Genomic DNA, 24320 nt, shown 5'->3' with positions numbered 1-24320 from the left:
ACCATCCGCGTCATGGCTGTTTGCATAAGGTCTTTTTTAAATATGGTGATTTGTTTAAACATAAAGGCTGCAGCGTATTTAACATCCATACTTATAATATTCAACCTATTTTATTGAGTTAAAGCGATCGACGAGTTGCTGCGCGTTTCGACGTCGTCACTTTAAAGGGCTTCTGTTGATTAGCAGCAGATGGCAGCAGTGTGTTGGCCGCGGACGTTTGATAAACAGTAGCAATGCGACGAAGAAGAGAAGACGAAGACGTAGGCGACCATGTTAAACTAGGAAGAATAAACACAAAAGAAAGGATTTATGTCGAGTAAATTCAGTCATTAAACCGATTCGAGAAGGAAGCAGATGATCGACCGAAGACAACGTATCGCATGTAACATCGGCAAGAAATAAACAAAAAAAGGTGAGTGTTCGGTGTGCTCGCACGGTTTGATTTCGTTGGAAAAACACCCGAGTGTTGTTAGCATGCTAGGCTCTAGCTATCGTTAGCGCTACCTGTGCTAACGATACGGGGTCGCTGATGATTGCATGGTTCGGCCAGTTTACATTTCAGAAAAAAATTAACCTTGGCGGCAGCCTTCAATTTAAAGCATGATATTGTGTCATTTCAGCTTGAACAACACGGTTCCTAGTTAATCTACATCTTCCGAAATGTGTATTGGCCATATCGTCTACTATTATTGCGATCAGTTTATCGTTTATAGGCTTCCGTTTCTCATAAGACGCTCCTTGTCAAAAGTAATCTTCGTTGTTAACTCTATTTAAAAATTAACAGCCAAATGTAGCTTTCTGTGTGTGTTGGCTAGTTAATCGACATTAGTCACTTGACACCTAGTCATGGTAATCTGAATGCAGAGGTTAATGCAAAAGTCAGAAATTAATTGTTGCCGACGCTACGTTGGTGTGTTGTTTTTGGTTTTGTTTTGTTTTTGTGTGAATTACATCGCTGATCCGCTTAACAATTTGATTAATAGTTAAAGCTAATTTTATTTAAAAAAATAATGTTTACAATAGTAATATTCCAAACTATACTAGTCGGGGTGTAGCATGCCGTTACAGGTTGCCACTTTAATATGCTAATTAGAGCATGCCGACTGCATGCCGTTTAGGATGGCCTTCCTGAACTGCGGAGCTACTTCTGCGAAGAGTCGCAACGGTCCGTCTATTATACCTCTTCATCTTTTGCTTCTTTCTACCAAGTGTTTTTCGTTCCTCTATGCTTTTTAGGTGACAAGTTCGAGTAGTTGGCTGACTGCGAAAGAAGTGGGTTGATCAAGCCGGCGCTCACATGCACTTGGTAGAATATACTCCAACCGAAGACAGCTTCTTTGGGGAAAGGGCCAAACACCTGGATTGTAAAGACAACAGGCTTGGAGGGGTCTAAAGAGGATATAAAGCATATAAAGCGCATTTGCTTTGGACCAGATTGCCCCTTACGTCTGTTTATATAAATATATATATATATATAAATATTTGGGTTTTTTTATGCCAGGAAGCCACCCTCACATGTGGAGCAACATATACATTCACAGTGGGAACTATTGAACAATACAGACTTGGGTTTTTGGGAAATATTTGTACAAAAGTTTGTGAAAGTTACTATTTTTAAGGTCTGAGATCTTGAGCAATTCTTATGGACTCCAAACTGAAGCAGGAAATCTTGTTTATAGAAAAGGAGAAATTTAAGCATTGAACTTTGATTAAAGGAGCTGTTCCCTGGGTCTAAATTGCCTTAGTTGTTCTGTTTCAGGACTTAAGCCCCTTTTTATACTTGTTCACATATAATTTTTCTATATTGTGCACAAGTATATTTATATTTCTCTTCATTTTGAAGAGCTGGTGTACAAAGAATTTTTTTCTGGTAGTTGTGCGTCAGTCACTCCGTTGTTGAAAGGGACCGAACTGGACGTACATGTGTATATGTAAATACTTCAAAACAACTTCCATTGTACAAGTTTTGGACTCAAAAGGATAGAGAATATTGTTTGTTAATGCTTTATTAAATTTTTCTACTATTGAAGAGATTTTTTTTAAACCTAAGAGGCAAAAATCTTGACGTAAACAAAGCAAACAAGAAAATGGCAACGGCCAGAACAGAAAATGCCGGCCCGGTCGTCATGGGACTGCACAAACAGAACGGGCAGCTCAGAGGGCAGACTAAACCAGCTTCAATCCAGTCAGGACCCCCAGCTCATGGAAAAGCCCTGGGTATGGCACAGAAGGCAGCCGGTACCCAACAGGAGGGAAGTGGTATTAAGTTTGGAGACGATTGGAAAAAGAGTCTGCTGCTCCCTCCAAAAGACAACCGGGTGAAAACCTCGGTGAGTACGAAGTTCACATGATCCATAGTCTTAAATTTACTTTTCTGATGTCCTTACTAATTTGTCTTCCCACACAGGATGTGACAGCCACTAAGGGAAATGAGTTTGAGGACTACTGCCTCAAACGTGAACTCCTGATGGGAATCTTTGAGATGGGCTGGGAGAAACCATCTCCTATCCAGGTATGGTTTGTAATATCTAATTTTCCTGACTGACTCCAGTAAAACCTAAACCTTAAAGCTAGAGTGCGGGACTTTTACATATAAATGAATTTTCGTTACATTCAAGCCCTTGCAAATGAGTTCACACAATGCTGATTGGGCACCGTGAACTATTACTGACTGCGGCGCTGTGTTTGGCTGCTTGTTGTTGCTTGTTGCTGTTCCTGTTTGTCCTGGCTCTTTTGTTTCTCTGTGTATGGATGATGTGCAAGCCGCTATTGTCTATGATTGTTAAACGCTACTGAATATTCGAGCCTCTGTCATGGACTTGTACACTCGGGATCCCGGAAAAAGAAGCTTTCAATGCTCTATTTTCCCAACTACTGGAAGATATATGGGCTCGGCCCTGCGGCTACCACTGTAGGAAATAAGCTAGGAGGCGGAGTAAACGTGCAGGCGCCTTGGTTAAATTGAGGAATCCTGACCACTCTCACTTGGCACCGGCTCATCTTTTCAGCTCGACAATGGACCTGGTTGACCATGTCGCTTCATTCCTTGGTAATCCCTCGAGACCAGGTACGCCTTTCTCTGACCCACTATTCCAGACACAGACCTGGACAACGGACCGCTGCCCTGCTGGCTCACCGCCATGCTAACTGTGAAGCAGGGTGGTGTAGTCCTCCAGAATCTCCGCCCTCTGGCGTGGGAGCTGTTGTCAGGTTATACCACTATTCCAGTGAAAGTGGCTCTGTTCAATGTGAAATCCTTATAATAATAATGATAATGGATTACATTTATATTGCGCTTTATCTAGATGCCCAAAGCGCTTCACATTGAAGTGGGAGCCTCACCTCAACCAACACCGTGTATCACCTACCTGGGCGATGCACGGCAGCCATTTTGCACCAGAACACTCACCACACATCAGCTTGAGGTGGCGAGGAAGGGAATCATTGAGCCAATTACACGGGGGAATGATTAGGTGGCCAGATGGTGAGAGCCAGGTTGGGAATCTTGCCAGGACACTGGGGGAACCCCCTAATCTTTGCAATATGTCCCATGGGATCTTTAATGACCACAGTGAGTCAGGACCTTGGTTTAACGTCTCATCTGAAGGACGGCATCTCTACATCACTCCACTGGGGCATTGAGGTTTGATTTTTGTTGTTTTTATCAGGACCAAATGGAAGACTGCCCCCTACTGGCCCACCAACACCACTACCACCAGCAACTCATTTTCCCGGCAGGTCTCCCATCCAAGTACTAGCCAAGCCCATACCTGCTTAGCTTCTGTCATTTGGCAGAGCCAGGGTACTTGTTGGTATGGCTGCCAGCATCCAATCAGACTTATTTTCAATGACTTTTTACCCACCCATGGACTGAATTTCCTACTGGTGACAGAAACCTGGCTGAACACTGGTGAGCTTGCTCCACTTGTTGAACTCTGTCCAGATGACTGTTTTAGTACGCCTAGACCTTCTGGGCATGTTGGGGGGGTCTAGCTGGCTGCTGTGTTTAAGAAAAAAATTTAATGGCCGCCTACTGAGCTCTAGTTATTTCCCCAGCTTTGAGGTGCTATTAATTAAAGTGGACCTGGTCAAACTCCTCTTAATTGCTCTTGTGTATCGTCCACCAAAAATACATAGACTTTATCACTCAATTTGCGGACTTCCTTTCAAACACTTTGCCCAACTTTGATTGAGTTCTGATTCTTGGTGATTTAATATTTATGTTTTCTGTCCCGCTAAGCCTCTCGTAAGTGATTTTATACAGCTGATTGAGTCTTTTCATCTTGCTCTGCGTACCACTGGCCCCACTTACAAGCTAGGCCATACACGCAACCTAGTCGTATAGTTTGTTTTTTTCAATCTGCAATGTGGATATAATGGATGCTTCTCTGTCGGATCATAGTGCTGTCATAGTTGATGCATCTCCGCCTTTCTCTTCTACTACTGTATGATGCTCTCACTACATTAACTCTTCGACTGCCAGTAAATTCTCTGAGACTGTCTTTTTCTTTTGGATTTTTTGCCCCCTTTTTGTCCCCAATTGTTTCCGGCCAATTATCCCACTCTTCCTAGCCATCCCGATCTCTGCTTCACTCCCTCTGCCAATCCGGGAAGGGCTGCAGACTACCACATACCTCCTCAGATACATGTGGAGTCGCCAGCCACTTCTTTTCACGTGACAGTGAGAGGTTTCGCCAGGGGGCCGTAGCACACGGAAGGATCACGCTATTTCCCCCAGTTCCCCCTCTCCCCCTGAAACAGGCGCCCCGACCGACCAGATGAGATGCTAGTGCAGCAACCAGGACACATCTGGCTTCCGTAGGGACGCCAGAGGTAACACGGGGATTTGAACCAGCGATCCCCGTGTTGGTAGGCGATGGAATGGACCAGCATGCCACCCAGACACCTGCTGGTCAGTTCTTCTAAATTGAACTGCTTCCAGCTTATCACGTGACCCTCCCTTACAAAGATTGTTTCCATCATGAAATCTATAACCTGCTCCCTTGACATTGTCCCTTCTGCCCTCCTGAAGGATTTCTTTGACATAGCTAGTCCCAGCATCCTCTCCAATAGAGATGTAACGGTAGGAAAATTTGATATCACGATTATAGTGACCAAAATTATCACGGTTATCAGTATTATCGCAGTATTGTTAAAATGTGCTGAAAATGTTCAAAAAGTACCGATACACACACGGAAATCATTTCACCAAGTTTTGTTTTGAAACCACAAACAAAATTAGCAGCACTATGCACTTTTTGTTTGCATAAACATTAAAATAATAAAAATAAATAAAATAATAACATTCCTTATGTAAACATATGAAAAAAAACATACAAATGTGCATTAAAGATGTCACCATGTGGCCATGAGAGGTAACTGCACTTTTGCACATTACAAATAAGAAAACCGCAACCAAAAAGAAATTTCTTCACATTTTAACAAGCTTTGGATATAATCTGCATTAGGAATGCTGTTTTGGTATAGATAAGCATATGAAACGGTTTTATTTAGCTCAGTGCTCATGTTGAACATTAGGGCTACTGTCACTTTAAGAAGATCGCAAATTTCTGTGTACGTGAACCAGGAAGCATCTAGATTTGTGAATGTTGAGTCGGCAGTGATTTTGGAGACTGAAGCTATACAGTTTTCTTACCGTAGCCATAGTAATAACGTGGCAGTAATAGCCAGCCTTAGTTATAGTTTAGGAAATTATTATTTGATTACTCCTGTATGAAGATTTCACCGTGGAACCGGAATAAATTTTCGTTTTGTTATCTTTTTACACCGGAGACCTGTGGAGGTTTTTGCCTTGCTTTTCCTTAAGAACGTACTACGCACGAGTAGCTAACTTTAGCCAGTGGAACGGACCGTCGGCCCTCAAAAAGAGTAAAGTTTGGTAACATGAAAGCTCAAGTTTACATTATTGACAAGCTATTAGCAAGTTAGACCTGCAAACCATGACATTTTCCCCCATTCCAAAGTCCCCACATCAGGCATTCAGCTAAAAGTTAATTTATCTTGCATTCGCTGTAAAGTTGTGGATGGTGGTCACGGAGATGACTCATAAGATTAGAAGTGTTGCCCCCTTTCGCAGACAGGGTAACCATCTTCGATCAGTTTTCCCTCAGCACTCTTACAAAAACCAAAATACGACCACACTTCAGACTTAGTCCTCTTAGTAGGCGAAAAAATCTCCCGAGCGCCGTCACTGCCTGTGCCTTATGTTTCATTGAGGCAAAACAAACCCACGTTGCATGCTGCGCCTGCGCGCCTGCGTCTGAGAGACTATGCTGGACAGTATTTACCGTGAGTTTTTCAAAGCGTGGTAATCAAACACGGTTTTAACGATAATTAAAATTTGAAATGGTAATACTAACCGTCGGGAATTTTACCTCGGTTAATCATTAAACCAGTAACCGTTACATCCCTACTCTCCATTATCAACAGCTCCCTGGCCAAATCTGCTTTAAACACGCATAGTCCAGCCCCTCCTGAAAAAACCCCAACTTAGATCCTACCTTGTCTAGTAACTACAGACCTATTTCTAAACTTACATGACTGTCAAAGGTTCTGGAAAACGAAATTCTAAGTCAATTGCTGCCCTACCTACACCTAAACATCTTGGAAAGGGGGCTCATGTGATGCGCCGATCTGAGCAGAAGTAGAAATTTCGCCTCCCCACTGGATTGCTGCAAATTTCATTTTTAAACATATTTCCTACCAGTTAAAAGCTGCCTAGGGTACACATTACACCTATAATGTCACTAGACAACTTTCTCACGCATCCCGGATCGAATAAGGAGAAAGATGGACGTAAAAAAGGATGTAACGGCAATGTTAATGTTACACATGCTAGTCAATACAATGAGCTTGGGCGAGAGGGTGACAAAATGCATGCTGACAATGAAGACCCAAGTGCATACTGAGACGAATTAATTCTAGAGAGTGTTACTGCTAATATAGAGATGATGTTGGACAGTAAATTAGGTAAGATGATTAAGCCAGTTAGCAAACTCTCAGAGAAATTAGACAACTTGATTGAGAGAATGGGGACAGTAGAACAGCAGGTGTCAGACCTGGAGGATGTCGGCTACTACTGCACCCCGGGTGAGCGCTCTGGAGGTCCAGCTAAAGAAAGCACTAGATTGCCTGGAAAGTTTTGAAAACCAAAGTCGACGGCAGAACATAAGGATTGTTGGATGGAAAGAAGGTATGGAGGGTAAAACACCGGTCTATTTTATTTTATTTTATTTTTTTTTTTTTTTCCCTAAGTGGATACCAGATGTCCTGAATATGCAACAGGACCAAATCAAGATTGAGAGGGACCGCCGATGACACTTCGCTGGTAAGGAGGGTCTGAGAGCCATCTTGGTCAGGATGCACAACTACACCGACAAACAGAGAATCCTATATGCAGCAAGAAACAGAGGTACAATAAATATCGAGGGTGGAAACGTGTCCTTCTATCAGAATTTCTCCACAGAGGTTGTGAGGAAGAGGAAGGAGTCGGCAAACACCTGCAAATTCCGGAGAGAAGCTGGGATAAGGTACTCCTTGTACCCTGCTGTCATTAGAATCTTTCACCCCAATGGCACCAGTTCCTCCTTCTCGAACATGGAAGAAGTCAGTGGCTACATTGGTAAACTGCCTCTGTCAGAATAAACCTCTGCTTTGAGGTTATGAAGACCAGGCCGTGCATATCATTCACGAGAAGGGTGGACCCGCATCATGCAGACCATCGCACAGACAGTCAGTTTAGAATTGAGTGAAAAATTGAAGGCAGCGGAATTTTGGGGCTTGCTCTTTGATGGATCAGAAGACCTAACACAAGTGGAGCAGGAAATTGTGTACATTGTGTCTGTCTAGCTACAGAGTTTACTTCAGATTTCCTTGGATTAGTTAATTTGGGTGTGAACCAAGCGGCACAGAACATAGTGAACGGACTGGAGCAGCTCTTCCATACTTGCAGTTTAGGGGATCAGTGGAAGACCAAGTGGTCTCAGTGTGTACAGACAGAGCAGCAGTCAACGTTGGAGTTAATGGGGTCGTTCCCAAATTGCGTCAGATGGTGGCGATTGGGGATTCCCTTGTGCATATTCTGTGTACTGCCCACACCCTCGAGAACTGCACAAAGTCAGCTGATCGCATGGTACAATACTGTGAGACACTTAATTGCTCCGTTGTCAAGTTGCTGAGCTTTTATTTACAGAGAGGGGGCGCAAAAAGAACAGAACAACTAAAGAAGATATGATGAGAATGGTATTGCCTTTGTGAAACTAGGAAAGTTTCACAACATCATATGGTCTGCATGGAGGCAAGAGAGACTGTTGAAAATATGGAGGCTATTACCTGCCTTTCAAATTCAAGCTGTTACAAGTGATGACAGGGACCTAAAACATATCTGCACAGAGCATTTTCAGTGTTTCCTAGCCAACATGCTTGACACTGGAAACATTTTACAGCTCACCTCCCCCAGGTTCCAGCAAGATAAATTGACTATTGGTGAATGCAAAGATGAGCTCATGGTAGCTGCTTGACAGCTGACACTATTGCTTGACAGTGAAGGCAGGTACAAGAAAGAAACTGTTTCAAATGCTGATGCTGACAGGGACAAGGGTGATCTATTGAGAGGGCTAATTCATGAGTTTGAAAGCAGATATGAATCCCTTAAGTCATGTGATCAGTTTTCAAATTTTTGATCCTTCGACTTGGCCTCAAGAAATGCAAGATTTCCACAGTTTTGGCAGCACAACACTTACTAACATCCTCCAAAAATATGAGGCCAGCTTGTTTGTTGACAGAGACTCCGCTGTAAGAGAATGGATGCGTTTAAAGCAAGTAGGAAAACGTTTGGCAGCCTCCTCTGTGTATGACTTGGTCAACACAGTGAAGATAAGTAATCCAGATCGTTACTCCAACATTCATAAAGTCCTTCTGTTGTTCCTTACACTGCCCTTGAGCAGTGCTGCATGTGAGAGGGGATTTTCACATCTCAATAAATAAAAAGCAAGTACAGATCCTGCCTATCAAACTCTCACCTCTAATCTCTGATGCACATCCACTTGTCTAAGATGACAACAGAAACTGTTGACCTGAAGCCAGCTGTTGACTTATGGATGCAAACATTTAATTACAGACTCAATCAGGGAGAAAGAAGTAGGCCTACATCTTCATTTGCCATGTTTGAAAGAGAGGACGACAGAGAGGAGAGCTGTCAGGAGGGTAGTGAATGATGACAGCTTGTAGGATAACCGTGCCGCGTAAAGACTAAGTACCAAGCAACATCTCCAGGTGCTCCCTTGAGAACCAGACCAAAAAAGCCTATAGCGGGGGTGTCACTGAGTGATTGAAACAGTATGGATGTTAGTGCCAATCATAACCCATTTATCAGCAGTGTTAAGTTCCTATGAGTTCACATCACAGAGGACTTCTCCTGGTCCTCACACGTCACTGTGCTCTCCAAGAAGGCCCAGCAGCATCTTCACTTCCTGCGGCGTCTGAAGAAGACAAGTCTCCCACCACCCATCCTCATTGCCTTCTACAGCGGCACCATAGAGAGAATTTTGACCAGCTGTATCACTGTCTGGCATGGGAACTGCAAGGCCTCTGACTGCAAGTCCCTACAGCGGATAGTGAAGACAGCTGGAAAGATCATAGGAATTGCTCTCCCATCCATCCAGGCCATCTTTGATGCACAGTGCACCCGGAAAGGCTCTTAGTATTGTGAAGGACCCCACCCACCCTTCCAACATCCACTTCACCCTCCTACCCTCTGGCAGGAGGTACCGGAGCGTCCATGCTACCTTCACCAGACTATGCAACAGTTTCATTCCTCAGGCTGTGAGGTTCCTCAACAGCCTGAATACTGAGACCTTCCATAAAATGACTTTTTGACCTTCTTACTCACTGTCCGTGTCAGGTGTGCTTGTGATGTTTAGGTCTGTGAAGATTAATTTATGTTTTTAATGCACTTTTTGTTTTTAATATTTATTGTGTGTTATTTGTTTTTATGTGGTACTGAGGTCCTTGTGAAATGTAATTTCGTTCCCTTGTATGTATGAGACATGCATATAAGGCAATGACAAATAAAAACAATATTAGTCAGTCTAAGTCTATTGGGGTTCCAATCTACATTGTAGGCTGTGAGGTGTGAGTTTTCAAGATGGACTTTGCCACCCTTAATTTAAAAAGTGCAAATTATTTGAATGCCACGGGATATCGGTTCATCTGTGCCAATCGAGTGCATCTGTTCACAGCAGCAGTGTATCTGTGAATGGAGTGTCTATCAGCAGGGCAATGCCCCATACCACAATGTTGGGATGATTCAAGAATGGTTCCATGACCAGGACAAATAATTGAGCTCATCGCAGCATCATGCCCATACACAAAATACTTAATTCATTTAAACACGTATGCTATTAGTTGAAAAAAGGTCTTCAAAGACCAGCCATTTCAACACTGTGGGCAGCCTTAGTCAGTATGAGTCAACATCCCAGTGGAATGCTTTCAACATCTTGTCCATGCCCCGTTGAATAAGGATTTACTGAGGGCAAAAGGGTATGCATCACAGCATATAGGAGTTGCTAACCTTTTGTAGACTGAATTGAAAAGAGCAAGAAATGTTAGCTGAAAATTAACGGAAATTCCTTCTCAGGAGGAGAGCATCCCCATCGCCCTGTCAGGACGTGATATCTTGGCCCGGGCTAAGAACGGAACAGGGAAAAGTGGAGCGTATCTTATCCCACTACTAGAGAGAATAGACCTGAAAAAGGACCATATTCAGGGTGAGTGATGGACATATACTTCTTGCCTGTTTCACTCTGCAAACTACTTTTCCCCTGGTTCTGCATTTGCACCATTTTCCTCCTCTCTACTTTACCCATTTCTCTTGACACTCTTTGTCCCACACTTATCGTCACCATCTTTCATGCCTCCGTCTCTTTGCTTTACTCCACTCCTCCTCACTTTGCACCTCTTCCCTTTTCATTCCTTCTCTCCTCACATGTAAGTAAAGCTTTATTTATATAGAACTTTAAAAAAAAAACACAGTTACAAAGTGCTTTACACTCGATCAGAAAAATACAAGTAAATACATAAAATAAATTGAGTGAATATGAAACATGTTAGTCTGTATACTTAGCAGGGTTATCGTTTGTCTTTTGCTGATGTTTCTGTTAAGTCCTTTGGGGATGTTTATTATTTGGTAAGACATTGGAGTTCCTTACTTGATATATAAATTTTTCTGTCTATACATCTACCCCCAATACCATAGCTATGGTCATGGTGCCCACCCGTGAGCTTGCCCTGCAAGTGAGCCAGATCTGTATCCAGATCAGCAAGCACCTGGGAGGTGTAAAGGTGATGGCCACCACTGGTGGCACCAATCTACGAGATGATATCATGCGCCTGGATGAAACTGGTAAGAATCTGTTTCAATGCCATGAAGTCACTGTATGGAGTTCTGCTTTATTAATCTTCAAAATTTTGACATGGTGACATGCACGGGTAAATTTACTCACTGTGCACAACTAATACTTTTTATGCCCAGTATAAATGTCTGTTCTCTTCATGCTGCTCCAACAGTGCATGTGGTCATCGCCACACCTGGCAGAATCCTGGACTTGATAAAAAAGGGAGTGGCCAAGGTGGATAAAGTCCAGATGATGGTGATGGATGAAGTGAGTTTAAACACAACACTGGTGCAGATTCTTTTAGACTTCGTTGTTTTGCAGTCTTTTTGTGATCTTGGTTCTTTGCCTCCTGTAGTGTTCAGCTGCATTTATTCTCTTACATTGAGATTATACTATCATCATGCTACTTGGCCTACGAGTTAAGATAAGCAATCGAGCCAGTGGCAAACACATAACATGGCTGCACGCAGAGAGGCACTGCTCATTCAGCAGTGTGCTTTATTATAAATTACCACAGTATTACCACTTCTAGACTGACGGACCTGGGTTTTTTTTATTTTGTGGTAATGTAGCTGAGGTGGATAAAATGTGTTTATGATAATAAACACATTTACATGCATCTACTCAGCAGTTTCTGTTATTGCTAACAGGATTTAAATGACAATTATTCTCCATTAGCTGTTCTACAAATCAGTGTCCTTCGACATCTTGGCTGTATGAAAGTCTGGCACAGCTCCCTATTGATGCAACTGGCAATGCGTCCTTCTACCCATTAAAATGTCTCTGCATCCTTTCAGGCAGATAAGCTTCTGTCTCAGGACTTTGTGGTGCTCATAGAGGATATCATCAGCTTCCTGGCCAAGAACAGGCAGATTCTGCTCTACTCCGCAACCTTTCCAATCAGCGTGCAGAAGTTCATGGTGAGAAGTCAGTTGGTTACTTGGCTGCTGAGCCTTCCCTGGTGGCTTAGGGCCATCGGGCACTAGACTCCTCATAACAGACCAAGCTGTTCAGATAATATGCCCAACCATACTTGTGTGTGTGTGTGTGCGCGTGCGTGCGTGCGTGCGTGCGCTAGTCAAGTGGTTGTAATTATCGAATAGTCTGTTTAATTGGCATATCTGTAAAAAAAAAAAAAAAAAAGTCCACTGTGATTCCCTGTAAATGGAACGGTATTCACTGTCTGGGTGAAGACAATACATATTTGTGATTGTTAGGCTATCAAGGAAATGTGCTGATAATATTCAGTGTAGGTGAAGTTTTTGTATCGTAAAAATGTTTATGAATGCAACAAAGGAATATAACAAATTCTAAGGTGATTGAAAACTGAAGGTGCTATGTGTTATTCTGCTTGAATCCTTGACTGCTCAGTAATGTGAATGAAAACAAACGGAACCAAGAAAGACAAATTCAGATTGAGAAGTAATTGATAAATGGCACATTTGCCCACATCTGCCATTTTGATCACCCTCAGATATTGTTCCCTGCAGTTGCTACATTGTTTGCTTTAGGCTGTAAATGCAAGCCAAGATCTTGGGGTGGGGTGTCGAAAAACAAAAATGACTCAGTCAGCTATGCTGGAGTGGGAGGGATAGTGAGTCATTTACTCTGATTCAATTACTACCATTCAGCAGACCCTGAGATTTTCTCATCATATTATGTTTCAAGAATGACAAAATTTAACACATGGCACCTTTTAAAGAGGTTGTATCATGCTTCTGGGGTTTTCCCCCTTTCTTTTTGTGTGTTATATAGCTGGGAGGTGCATATAAAACGTCTGTAGAGTTGCAAAGCCCAAGGTCCACAACAAAGGGAGTTATTTCTGACAGAAAACATGGCCTGAAATGCCTTGTTTGTAGTCCAGCTTTTTCTTCCGTTACTTATCTACATCACTATGTAACACATTTTTATAATGCCCGCATAGGGGCTAGTTTGGCCCGCTCTCAAACAAAGTTCGGTAGAGTGGATGGGTCACAGATTTTGGTGCAACACCAGGAAGAGTTTGGGTAGCACATATCGCAGTGTTGAAGACGCCATTTTCTTCAGTGCAAAGGTAAATTCCCTTTGTATGGCCTTACAAAGGAAGATGGAATGAAGAATCATTGGTTAAAATTCCTTTTTACCAATATTCCTCAGCAGTGCAACCCCAACCTTGTATGTCCCCTTCATTTTACCGAGGACTACTTCCTGAACAGACACAGTTCAATGCTGGATTTCCGATTTGTTCGTCTTTCCTAAAGAAGAAGGCACTAGACAACATGAATAAAGTTTATTTTTTTGGGCCAACAACAGCCATATGCCAATGTTTGTTTGTTCATGCCGCATTTTCAGCTACGCTAGTGCTAAAAGATGGGGTTGTAACATCTGTAAAGGGCCGTGTTGAGTCAGAAGCACAAGCTGTTAGTAACATGTCACTGAAATGTTTGTCTTGTATTGATAATCGGACCAAATGGCTTGTGAATGCAGTTTCAGTGCAGACAAAGGGCATAAACAATGAAGCTTAAGTTATTTAGGGAGCTAATGGCGGTTTGCTCAAAACAATACAGCCGTGTACCGAGCAGTCATATTGCATGCCTTTATTTCAACCATATCCAGTCAAGATTATGCCGTTATTTACACAACCGCCGAGATTCAATGTCACCATCCCACAAACCATTTTTTTCAAGTAATAAGCAATCAACTATCATTTTTATAATGCAAAAAGCAGTTATGCTAAGCCTGTCAAATTATAATCTTCTGGGTAAATGGTTTGTACACGTTCTCGCAAAACGGTCTACTTGAGTAGTATTATAGGCATTTAATGTACCCCAGCATACAAATAACCAACGATGCACGGAGATACTATACAGTCATTTGGGGACAGCAGAGCAGAATAACATTTTACCAACTACATAACATTTATTTCCTGTCAGCAGACATGTTCCACTTCAGTTGGAATTTTAGTGCATTTCCCACATGTACACCAGAATGTGTAGAAACATTTTTATATACGGCTTGTGGTTGGAAGACTAAATCCACAGTTATGTCACATTAAGCAGGTAATGAGCGTAGTATTTACCAGAGACATCCTGCTGTAATCTTTGTTGCTGCAGATGTTCGTGCTGTCTACTCATATTCCGGGTCGTATTTGGGCTCAAACATTTACAGAAGAATTTGAAAAGTTGCCATTTACAATCAAGAATGAGAAATTATGTTACTTAGTAAGTTCATAGTTTGCTTACGAAACCTCCTACACCAGTTTTGTATCGAACTTTGTTTCCCCTTTGAGCTCTGTTTCTCCCTGAGGATGAGGTGGTGCTAAAAGCACCTTGGCAGGCTTCCGGAAGTTGGCCAATCAGAAGAAAGCAGTGGGCTTTTAAAGTGGGGAGCCTTAAAGAGACAACTAAAACAAGCTAAAACGGCTTGTTTCAGATAGAGGATGAAGTGAGGGGCTGCATAAAGGGCCAGTATAAGATAAGGATTTTTTTGAACTGTAAATCAGGCAAAGCTGAGCTCCAGCATAAGAATATAGAGCTGGAAGGAGCATGATATGGCCACTTAAATTTAAGTGGTGTTGGTGGGCAAGTAGGGGGCAGTCTTCCCTCTGGTCCTAATAAACGAATCACACTGGCCCAGTGCAGTTACGGGGACAAGGTGCTGTAGGAGATGCCGTCCTTCAAATTAGATGTTAAACCGAGGTCCTGGACTCACTGTGGTCATTAAAGATCCCATGGCACTTATCATAAGCAGTAGGGGGTTTCCCCGGTGTCCTGGCAAAATTCCCAATCTGGCTCTCAGTCTGGCCCATCTAATCATCCTCAAGCATAATTGGCTTAATGATTCCCTCTCTCTCTACCTCAAGCTGATGTGTGGTGAGCGTTCTAGCGCAAATGGTTGATGCACATTGGTGGTGGTGGAGATGAGTTTCCCCCCCTTCACTGTGAACTGCTTTGGGTATCAAGATAAAGCGCTATATAAATGTAATCTATTATCATTATTAATTAGGTTGACAGCCCTGCATGTTTGTTTACATTTAATTATGAAAACTTTGATTTACCTGTTTTGAGTCTTTTGGTTCCCTACCCTCATCTCATTCCTTTGTCCTGTATTCTCTCAATCTGTCTGTCCTGCAGGCCAAGCACCTTCAAAAACCTTATGAGATAAACCTGATGGAGGAGCTGACACTGAAGGGCATCACCCAGTATTATGCCTATGTCACCGAGAGGCAGAAAGTACACTGCCTCAACACACTCTTCTCCAGGGTAAAGGGCTAATTGTTATGCACACAAACACATATACATTGGTTTCATTTGTTGTTAATATAAGAATACACAAGTTGATATAAAGGATACAGGCCCATTGAAAAGATGGGTTGAGAGTCCAACATCCTGTGCAACCTTGATAGTTCTATTTGATTATTCAGTATAGTTAACCTTTTGGTTATGCAGAGAAGTTAAGGGAAGGTTTATCTTGGGAAAACATGTCCTTTTTTTGTCTTTAAAGAAGTACTTCTTTTCCCCATACTCGCACAGTTGCATGCATGCATTTACTTGTGAGAACTGCTCCATATACCACACAGTTCTGCTTACTAGCTACATTGGAGCAATTGTGGGTTCTATGACAGCCTTATTTTATCTTTGTAAAGGGAGGGCATAAGATTTTCTGAATCCTTTTCTCCACCTGGATTTCCATCCATCCATTATCCAAGCCGGTTAGCCGAAGTCGGGTCGCGGGATGCTGGAGCCTATCCCAGCGGTCATTGGACGGCAGGCAGGGAGACACCCTGGACAGGCCGCCAGTCCATCTCAGCCACCTGGATTTGAAATCTGTAATCCTCTGTAGAAACTAGAATTACGTTTCTTTTCCTTTGCAGCTTCAGATCAACCAGTCCATCATCTTCTGCAACTCCACCCAGAGGGTTGAGCTCCTGGCCAAGAAGATCACCCAGCTGGGATACTCGTGCTTCTACATTCACGCCAAGATGATGCAGGTGAGAGCACCAGCCCATCAGCTGTCTTAATTCTGAAACAGTTTAAGTGATATAGTTTGTGTTGCCTCAGGGACCTGTTAACTCCTACCATGCTCTTTTCTGACGTAAAATTAATGACTGACTAAAATGTTATTAAAGCTGGGGTAGGCAGGTTTTTTGTTTATTTATTTATTTTTATGCCATCACTGGGCAAAAATTCCATTATCTTTCAGTATATTTTAATTCAAGTGGTCTAGACTTCTACACCTCTTTTTGGCTCTGTATTCAGGTCATGTCAGAGAGAGGGCTTTCTTATTAGCTGTTCTACAAGGGCAGATGCACGTGTACGCAATCAATTCGCATCCGCCCTGCCCCACCGGTCGCTTGTGGTTGTAACACTAACCCTTAAAAAAATCAACAAGACTAATGTGAAATGGCTGCTTCACATGAATAATATTAGTGTAACTAAGAAATTTGCTGAAAAACTACATTTTTTACTTGGATAGATTATCACTGTAATACAAATATTGCTTTGATATTTTCTGGTTGTACACGAGTGTAAGGGGCTGAAGAGCGATGCGGAGGTCATTTGGTGAATGGATGAGACTTGGCAAAGTGGTACAAGGCAGCAGAGTAGGCGGAAGGATTTGCATTGGAATGTTCAATGTTACCTACTGCAGCTTTAACTGAATACACGCTTGTATTATGTGCTTCTTAATTTACTCCTTAATCACTAAGAGATTGAGGGGGGGTCCTTATTTGTAGTAATAATAATAATAATAATAAATCAATCTTACATAGTGCTTTTCTAATACTCAGTCGATTTACAATAAACGGGGTGAAACAAGACAACAGATAAACATAACATAGACGTACAGGGGTGAATAGGAAGGGGGGCTATGAGAGGGAGAAGCGGCAAATGTAATCCTTTATAATAATAATAATGGATTACATTTATATAACGCTTATTTGAAAGAATATGATACACAGCTGTTACAAAATTAGATTTAACGTATTCCTGCATCAGGTAATGAGAGAAACTGCTGCTATTGGTTGATATAGAAAATCAGTGTAAACCACTGATTTTGGCATTGACATTGTAAATGATCCTTTTCCACTGCATGGTACCGACTTGACTCTACTCACTTTTTTTTTTTCCCATTGGGCAAAAGTTAGGGGATAGTACCTAGCACTTTTTTTGGTACCACCTCCATCAAGGTTCCAAGTGAGCTGAGCTGATACTAAAAGGTGATGTGAAAACACTGCAGACCAGTGATTGGTCAGAGAGAATCGTCACTAGAGTCATCACTGCGTCATCATTGCTCGACACGGGACATCCTGCACAAACCGGTCATTTTTAAACAGCCAAGCTACTGTAGTGGCCGCAATTTCTTTTTTTTCTTTTTTGTCATTGCACTAACATTAACTGGTTAAATGGCAACCTGCCACACACCGAGAATCAAAAACACTCCCTTTAATATCCTCCATTGCTTCTGTGTGTATCACGTTGAAGATGACATTACAGCAGTTTCACATGGTGTTTCTATGACAACCAGCTATACTGATGAGGTATTATCTGCAGTGGAAAATGAAATGGAGAAAAAGTAACTGTTACCAGAAGTGCGTAGACTTGAGCCAGTACCATGCAGTAGAAAAGGGTCATTTGATAAATCATGGTGAGTTGGATTGTTCTGGAAAGTACAAAAGTTGTGCACAAATCTTTGAATAAATGACGCTATCCATGTTATGCGAATAAGTGTCCTTAGCCCTCTCTGGCCCCCCCCCCCCTCTTTCAGGAATACAGAAACCGTGTGTTCCATGACTTCAGGAACGGACTTTGCAGAAACCTAGTCTGCACCGGTAAGTTTCTCACATTCTGGATTCATTCTGTAAAAAGAGCAATATGACGTAAGTGATGGAGAACAGATGCAACATTTTCTGTGCCTCCAATAGATCTCTTCACCAGAGGTATTGATATCCAGGCAGTCAACGTAGTCATCAACTTTGACTTCCCCAAGAATGCTGAGACTTACCTCCATCGCATTGGAAGATCAGGTATGACGCTGGCCCTCACTGACCTGAAGTACTGTAATTCATCCTCTTTTAACAGAACAACAGTTAAAAAAAATTATTTTTTTTAAAAACTCAAGAAAAGGCATTAAAAATGTGTAACAAGTGAGAACATGTACCATATGAACAAGCATTTGTTTAAATAGCCAGATAGAAAGTCAGTGGATCCCCATCGTGTAATACTAGTGGTCGTGGTGTCCCTTGATTTAACATATGATGCTTAAACCAAGGTGTTTATTTAAATTAGTTCATTCTATGGAATAATAGAAATACCAATTCTTTATTTGCCCAGTTAGATATTTTACTTGACTCCTAAAACTTTGGAATTTGCTAGTATGAGGGATCTAATCTAAATATTGATGTTGATTAATGTAAATTGTCCCTTCTGAAATAAACGATAATTTAAAAAAAATGTCCCTGATGCTCTTCAACAGTGGCTTGGGTTGGACATCAAAGGCAGAGGAAATGGGGGGTGGGGGTGTTCAGTTAAGATACCCTTTTTAAAACATTCACTTGAGCGCCATTTATTTTCTGTTCTCTCTCAGGGAGGTTTGGTCACTTGGGTTTGGCCATCAACCTGATCACCTCTGAGGACCGCTTCAATCTGAAGGCCATTGAAGACCAGCTGGTGACCGACATCAAGCCCATTCCCAGCAGCATCGACAAGAGCCTCTATGTGGCAGAGTTCCACTCTGTCAACCCCGACTGTGAGGTGGAGGAGGTGGAGGAAAAGGTGGGACGCCAACAAGACAACTCCTAAAATGGTGAGAAACTCATTGGGTAAAATGTCAGCACCCTCGGGAATATCGAGGAAGGGAAATTTTTTGCATTTACACTTGTCTAAACAGGTAATACAACCTAAACTCTTGATCTCAAGTAAATTGCTAAGGCATTTTTCGATTTGTAATTGTACATCTCAAAGGGAGATGTGTCTGCATTGTAGAAATTGGCACAGTTTTTCCTCTGTTGGCTTCTCTTAAATACTTTTGTTTGCCTTTACCTGTGAGATTCAGACAGTTGTTAACACAAAGGCAGCAACTTGCATGTCTACTGTAATACTTGAGATGTATAAGGTCTCTTTGTTATCTTGCTGTGTCATCTTCCATCTAGGACACACCAGGCTTTTGCACAAGCATCAGCGCTTGCACACAGGCTTCCAGCAGCTCTTCAGCTTCACAACTTGCAATATGACAATTCCTTCAAAGCCTGCTGAATGGATGTAAAAGCTTTCTTTTGTTCTTCAGTAAGAGCTTTCAACTGATTATTTCACTAATTGAGGAAGTCAAACCAATTTGTTTTGCACCAGACCTGAAATGGCCCAGGCGTTGTATTTGTGGTTAGCCTGTCATGCCCAGCGCTTTTTTTTTTTCTTCCCCAAAATCTGTCCCTTGCTGAAGCATCATTATTTGTGTGTCTGCAAAGGGAAAGGTAGAGCAGGGAGCGCTGTCTTTTTAGAGGGGCTGCAATATAATTGGACAAAGCAGTTTTGAACGTGTCTGAAAAAATTGTCCTTGAATGCCGTTATCAGCAGCAACTTATTAAAAGGACGATTACTTTCTAATATTACAATGGTGTGTTTACACCAGCCCTAGTCCTGTCCACTTAACACTGCTGTTGCCACTTAAGTGCCTTACTTAACCCCACATGCAATCTCATCTGGTCATAACCTTGCTGTTTGCTTCTTGTGCATAGCGGACAGAGTATGAGCACAAACAAGATGAATTGTACAGTAACCTTGGTTTATTTCAACATCCATTATGCAAGAGACAGCAAAATTGCACATTCTCCATGTGGGAAGTGTGTAGAAACATGGCTCAAACCCCTGGAATACCATCCTGAATGTGAATGTTTCTTTTTTAATGTGAACGTTGCAATAAAAAAGGGCAGCTTTATTTTAATACTGTGTGACCATTTCCCGTCACTAGGAATATATGTGCATAATGTCATGAGTTTCCATCTCTACTTTGAATGCTAGCTTGAAAACAATACATAGTGGGAACATTTGCACCAGCCACTGACCAGATGCTGGTATATTTTGCTATTGCTTTTAAGTTGGTCCAGCTTACCAGCTGCTTTAAGCCAGCTGATGACCACCCTCTGGAGGCTCATATTCATTCAAAAAATAGATATTTGTGTGCTAAATTGCAAAAGCAGTGAATTTAGAAATTCATCGACCACTGTGATTTGATGGATGGGTTGTTTTTTTGTTTTTTTTTCCTGCAAATGACTAGCCCAGGACCAACACGTTTCAGACCAATTCATGCCTGCATGTCATAGCGCCACTTGGGTCAGGGTTAAAAAAAAAAAAAAAAAATGATTCGCAGAACTTACTGTATTTGAGTGTTAATGTTCATCAGAGGTCCAATGGTTGATGGGTTAAAGAAAGGTGGCCAATTCTTTTGGGGTTGTTGCAAAATAATGGTTTGACTTCCCTATCATTAATTTTGGCTTTTCACAACGGTGACTAGTAAATATGAGGGGTCTCCCCCCCCCCCCCCCCAACCAGGAATTTTGGAAGCTCTATAAATTACTCTGTGTTTTGTTTTTATTTTCAAACCTCTTCATTGCAATTTCAAATTTATGAATGTATTGGTTGCCAATGTACGTGTTTGCTGCCACGAGGTGAATGCCAAGCTCTTAACCATTCATGACTTGTAGTAAGACATGGCAAACCTTACATACAAGTCGTGCTACATGTTGCTGTTTTTGGATCAAAACCTTCTATCGGCAAAAATTTTTTAGATCCTTTTCAAGAATTTTGTGTGGGGGGGGGGGGGTCCTTGTTTTTAATTGACAGCCATGCATTTTTGAAATCGTCCAGTGGGTTTACACAGGATTTCAGGACCTCAAGGGTCACAAACTGGCACAGCCTGCAAAGGAACCTGTACACCATCAATTCAAGTAACACCATGAAAGTCACTGGAAAATGCACTTACTTATTTTGTTCATTTTTTTTTCCCCAATTGCAGCAATATCCTGGTTGGTGGGAGGGTCCCATTTCATTTAATTTAATGTCATCTCTCCCCCTCTGACACAGCTGTGTTTGTCATTGTGAAAATGTGAGGGATGGGTTCTGTTTTGAAAGCGAAACTGTAGCATCTTTGAACAGGCAGCTGTGATCTTTTTTTCTTTGTCCCCCCCCCCCCCCCCATTAAGAGTTTCACTAATAATAAAAAAGACAAAAATATTTTTTTGCTTCTTGTAAATTTTTATTTTTGACAATGCTTAAAACAGATGGGGGGGCATTGTGAGGCTTTAGCACTAGGGAAAGGTTTGGGTGGGTTTACATAAGCCAAGTCTTTTATCGGGTGTTCTTGGGGCACCTTTTTTTCTATTCCATTCTCTCTAGCCCTTAAGACCTCCAGCAGAACTGAAGCAAAGGCATTAGCATTTTGAAACCTAACTTTTTTTTCCCCCCTTCCCCTTTTCTTTCTGCCATAGCACGCATTGTAAACACCTCTTGCCATCTGTTTGCTGCTTGTTTTAAGTGCTGGAGAGAGTGCTTAGTTGTTATGGGGAGGGGGGGGTGTTCTTGGAAAGCATTGAAGCACTGTGATCCTCACGACGCTTTTCGTGGTCATGTGATGGATGACCGAAGTGCAATGATTGTTTTTAGGGAAACACTCCAATTCCACTAAGGCAGTCTTTATACCAGGTGTTAAGAATCATTTTGAGGAAACCAATTGTAAATGATTCATTGTTTACAAAAGTCGTTTACAATTACAAAAAACAATTTGCTTCATGATGGTGGAGGTATTTTCCTTTTTTTCTATTTTTATTTTATTTTTTATACTGACTTTCAGGATTTACATTGAAGCAAAACCAAAAAAGTGAAATGTTGCGGTATTGTGCGCCTGTGTGAGGAGAAACAGGTGTGTGTGTGTGTGTGTGTGTGTGTGTGTGTGTGTGTGTGTGTGTGTGTGTGAGAGAGAGAGAGAGGAAGAGCGAGCGGGAGAGAGACGTAGGCTACTCTGAATGAGGGTTGAGCACGTTTGTGTGAATGTGGGATGTGTGCGGATGCCTGTGACTGTAAGGTTTGTCAAGTGACTACGTTTACATGCAGCTTCAAATGGGCTCTGTTCCTAAATGGACACTTACTCAACTGTATGGTCAGTTTATCTGAGAAAATCCCTTGGGTTTTTCAACTTTCTTTGGAATTGGCTAGCTGGGTTACTGTTGACCAGTGGAGGTTTTTATTTTTTTTAAGGGTAGTGGATTTCAAGATTCTTTATTTGTTACGTCTCATTATAAAAGCATAAGACAGTAAAATTCTTGAGTTTCAGCTCCTCATTTAACAAATGAGTTGAGTAGACCCTAAAGCTTGAGGCCGCATGTAAGCATAAGCAATATGTTAGCTTTCCTCCGTTGCGCTAACATGCACATTATGGCTCAATGTGTTATCATTGACAATGTGTTATCTTTTGTCTCTGTTTGGCAGGGGTGTGATTTTTTTTTTTTCCCTCCTCCTCTTTGGTTTGTGAGCATTTCTTTTTCTGAAGGAAAGTGAATGTTTTCATCTTTTTTTCGTTTTTGTGTTCCTCATCACATCCCTGACTTGTCTACCATTACATGGTGTTCTTTGTGACCCGACATTACAACTTGAGAAAATAAAGTGCAAAGTTTGACTTTTGTGTCCAAACCCAGCAAGACCTGATGGCATCGGGAAGGTTTTAAATGGTTCATTTTAAAATTCAAAAACATTCTTGCCAGTGGAAAACTTAATAGAATGGGGAAAAAAATTGGTCTTGCATGCTTCGGTTACGTTTAGACTCCCAGGAAGTTTTTGCTTGGGCTCAATATGGAATTGGACATGAATGTCACAATTCATCCAGCACCTAATTCTTTGCTTTTTGTCCATGTGTTGTGGTCACCAAGGAGGCTGTGATAATGAAATTAAGAGTGTTGAGTAATGTGGTATGTTTGTCATCTGGTCTTGAGATTTGTCTCTCATGTGTGCACTCCTAACTAAATAGGTTTGCTTGTGTTTTCTGTTGGTTTTTGTTTTTTTGGGGGTGGGGGTGTTATTTGAAACAAATTTGGAAAGATTGACTGTTAAAATGGGGTATGGAAAACACGATTGTAAACAGTAATTGCAAAAGGAGTAGGATTCGGGGCACAACGTGGTAACTGTGGAATTACTGCTCAGTATTTGAGTGTTAATTTGTGAAATTTAGAAATTTGATGTCTCATGTACCCCCTATTTAAATTGATGTCATTAGCTGATCTGTCCCATGTTTTTCTTTTGTGCATATTGATATTTGGATCTTTTCATCTGTTAAAAACATGATGTAAACATGCTCCAGGAGATATTGGCCAAATTTACTGAAAAACTTCTCCCTCAGTGGTATATGCCAAAATTACAGTGGTGTTTTCCTTGGAAAATGGACAAAAGCAAGAGATCTGATTATTCTGAATTAGGTGTCAACATTTTTGAAATGACTGCTTGTGGTCTTGCTATTCCTGGTATATAACCTTTTGTATTTAAGAGCTCTCCTGTTGTCACTCAATTAGAATCCAGTTCCCCGGTGTTCATTATTTTATTTTTTTTGTGCTTAAAAAGCCAATCTGTTTTTTTTTTTCTTCCCAAAACCATATTAAGTTACCACAACAAAACTAATAACATGAATTAGATCAACCTAAAAACTCAACTCAGTGATCAGGTACTCAGTTTAGTATTTTCCCAATTTTTTAGCAATTTGATTGGCATGTATTGCAACACTAAAATTTAATTATTCCATGGTTTGTGCTAATTAATTTGTCCCTTTGTGCCCATATAAATGCAGTGACGTAAATTACAAGATAGACTTGCCCTATCAAATTTGTCCTCTACCACTGTAATAACATGGGGGGAGCTGCGGGTGTGAAACAATAAATTGGATTAAAGTTGA

The 24320-nt window shown here is 41.5% G+C and overlaps 1 protein-coding gene across 1 annotated transcript; it reads left to right on the top strand.

Annotated features, from left to right (window-relative positions):
* The first annotated feature begins 265 nt into the window (after positions 1-265).
* On the top strand, positions 266-24313 carry LOC130128733 (probable ATP-dependent RNA helicase ddx6). Its single transcript, XM_056298438.1, has 13 exons — positions 266-412; positions 1237-2330; positions 2408-2512; positions 10658-10787; positions 11276-11422; positions 11587-11681; positions 12212-12334; positions 15527-15655; positions 16267-16383; positions 18159-18222; positions 18316-18417; positions 18978-19196; positions 19543-24313. The coding sequence occupies exons 2-12, from the start codon at positions 2088-2090 to the stop codon at positions 19190-19192; spliced, it is 1470 nt and encodes a 489-aa protein (XP_056154413.1). The 5' UTR covers positions 266-412; positions 1237-2087; the 3' UTR covers positions 19193-19196; positions 19543-24313.
* The last annotated feature ends 7 nt before the right edge of the window (positions 24314-24320 follow it).

This window comes from Lampris incognitus, chromosome 18 (assembly GCF_029633865.1).
Source record: "Lampris incognitus isolate fLamInc1 chromosome 18, fLamInc1.hap2, whole genome shotgun sequence".
In the NCBI taxonomy this organism is placed as follows: Eukaryota; Metazoa; Chordata; class Actinopteri; order Lampriformes; family Lampridae; genus Lampris; species Lampris incognitus.
Note: the sequence above shows the minus strand (reverse complement) of the source record. Positions and strands in the feature narration are given on the sequence as shown.

What these genes read in the sequence shown, in the direction of transcription:
- LOC130128733 (XM_056298438.1), top strand. Translation starts at nt 2,088, where the DNA reads ATGGCAACGGCCAGAACAGAAAATGCCGGCCCGGTCGTCATGGGACTG. An exon ending in GAAAAAGGACCATATTCAGG is followed by an intron (nt 10,788 to 11,275) that starts GTGAGTGATGGA and finishes CCAATACCATAG; the next exon opens with CTATGGTCATGGTGCCCACC. An exon ending in TCAACACACTCTTCTCCAGG is followed by an intron (nt 15,656 to 16,266) that starts GTAAAGGGCTAA and finishes TTTCCTTTGCAG; the next exon opens with CTTCAGATCAACCAGTCCAT.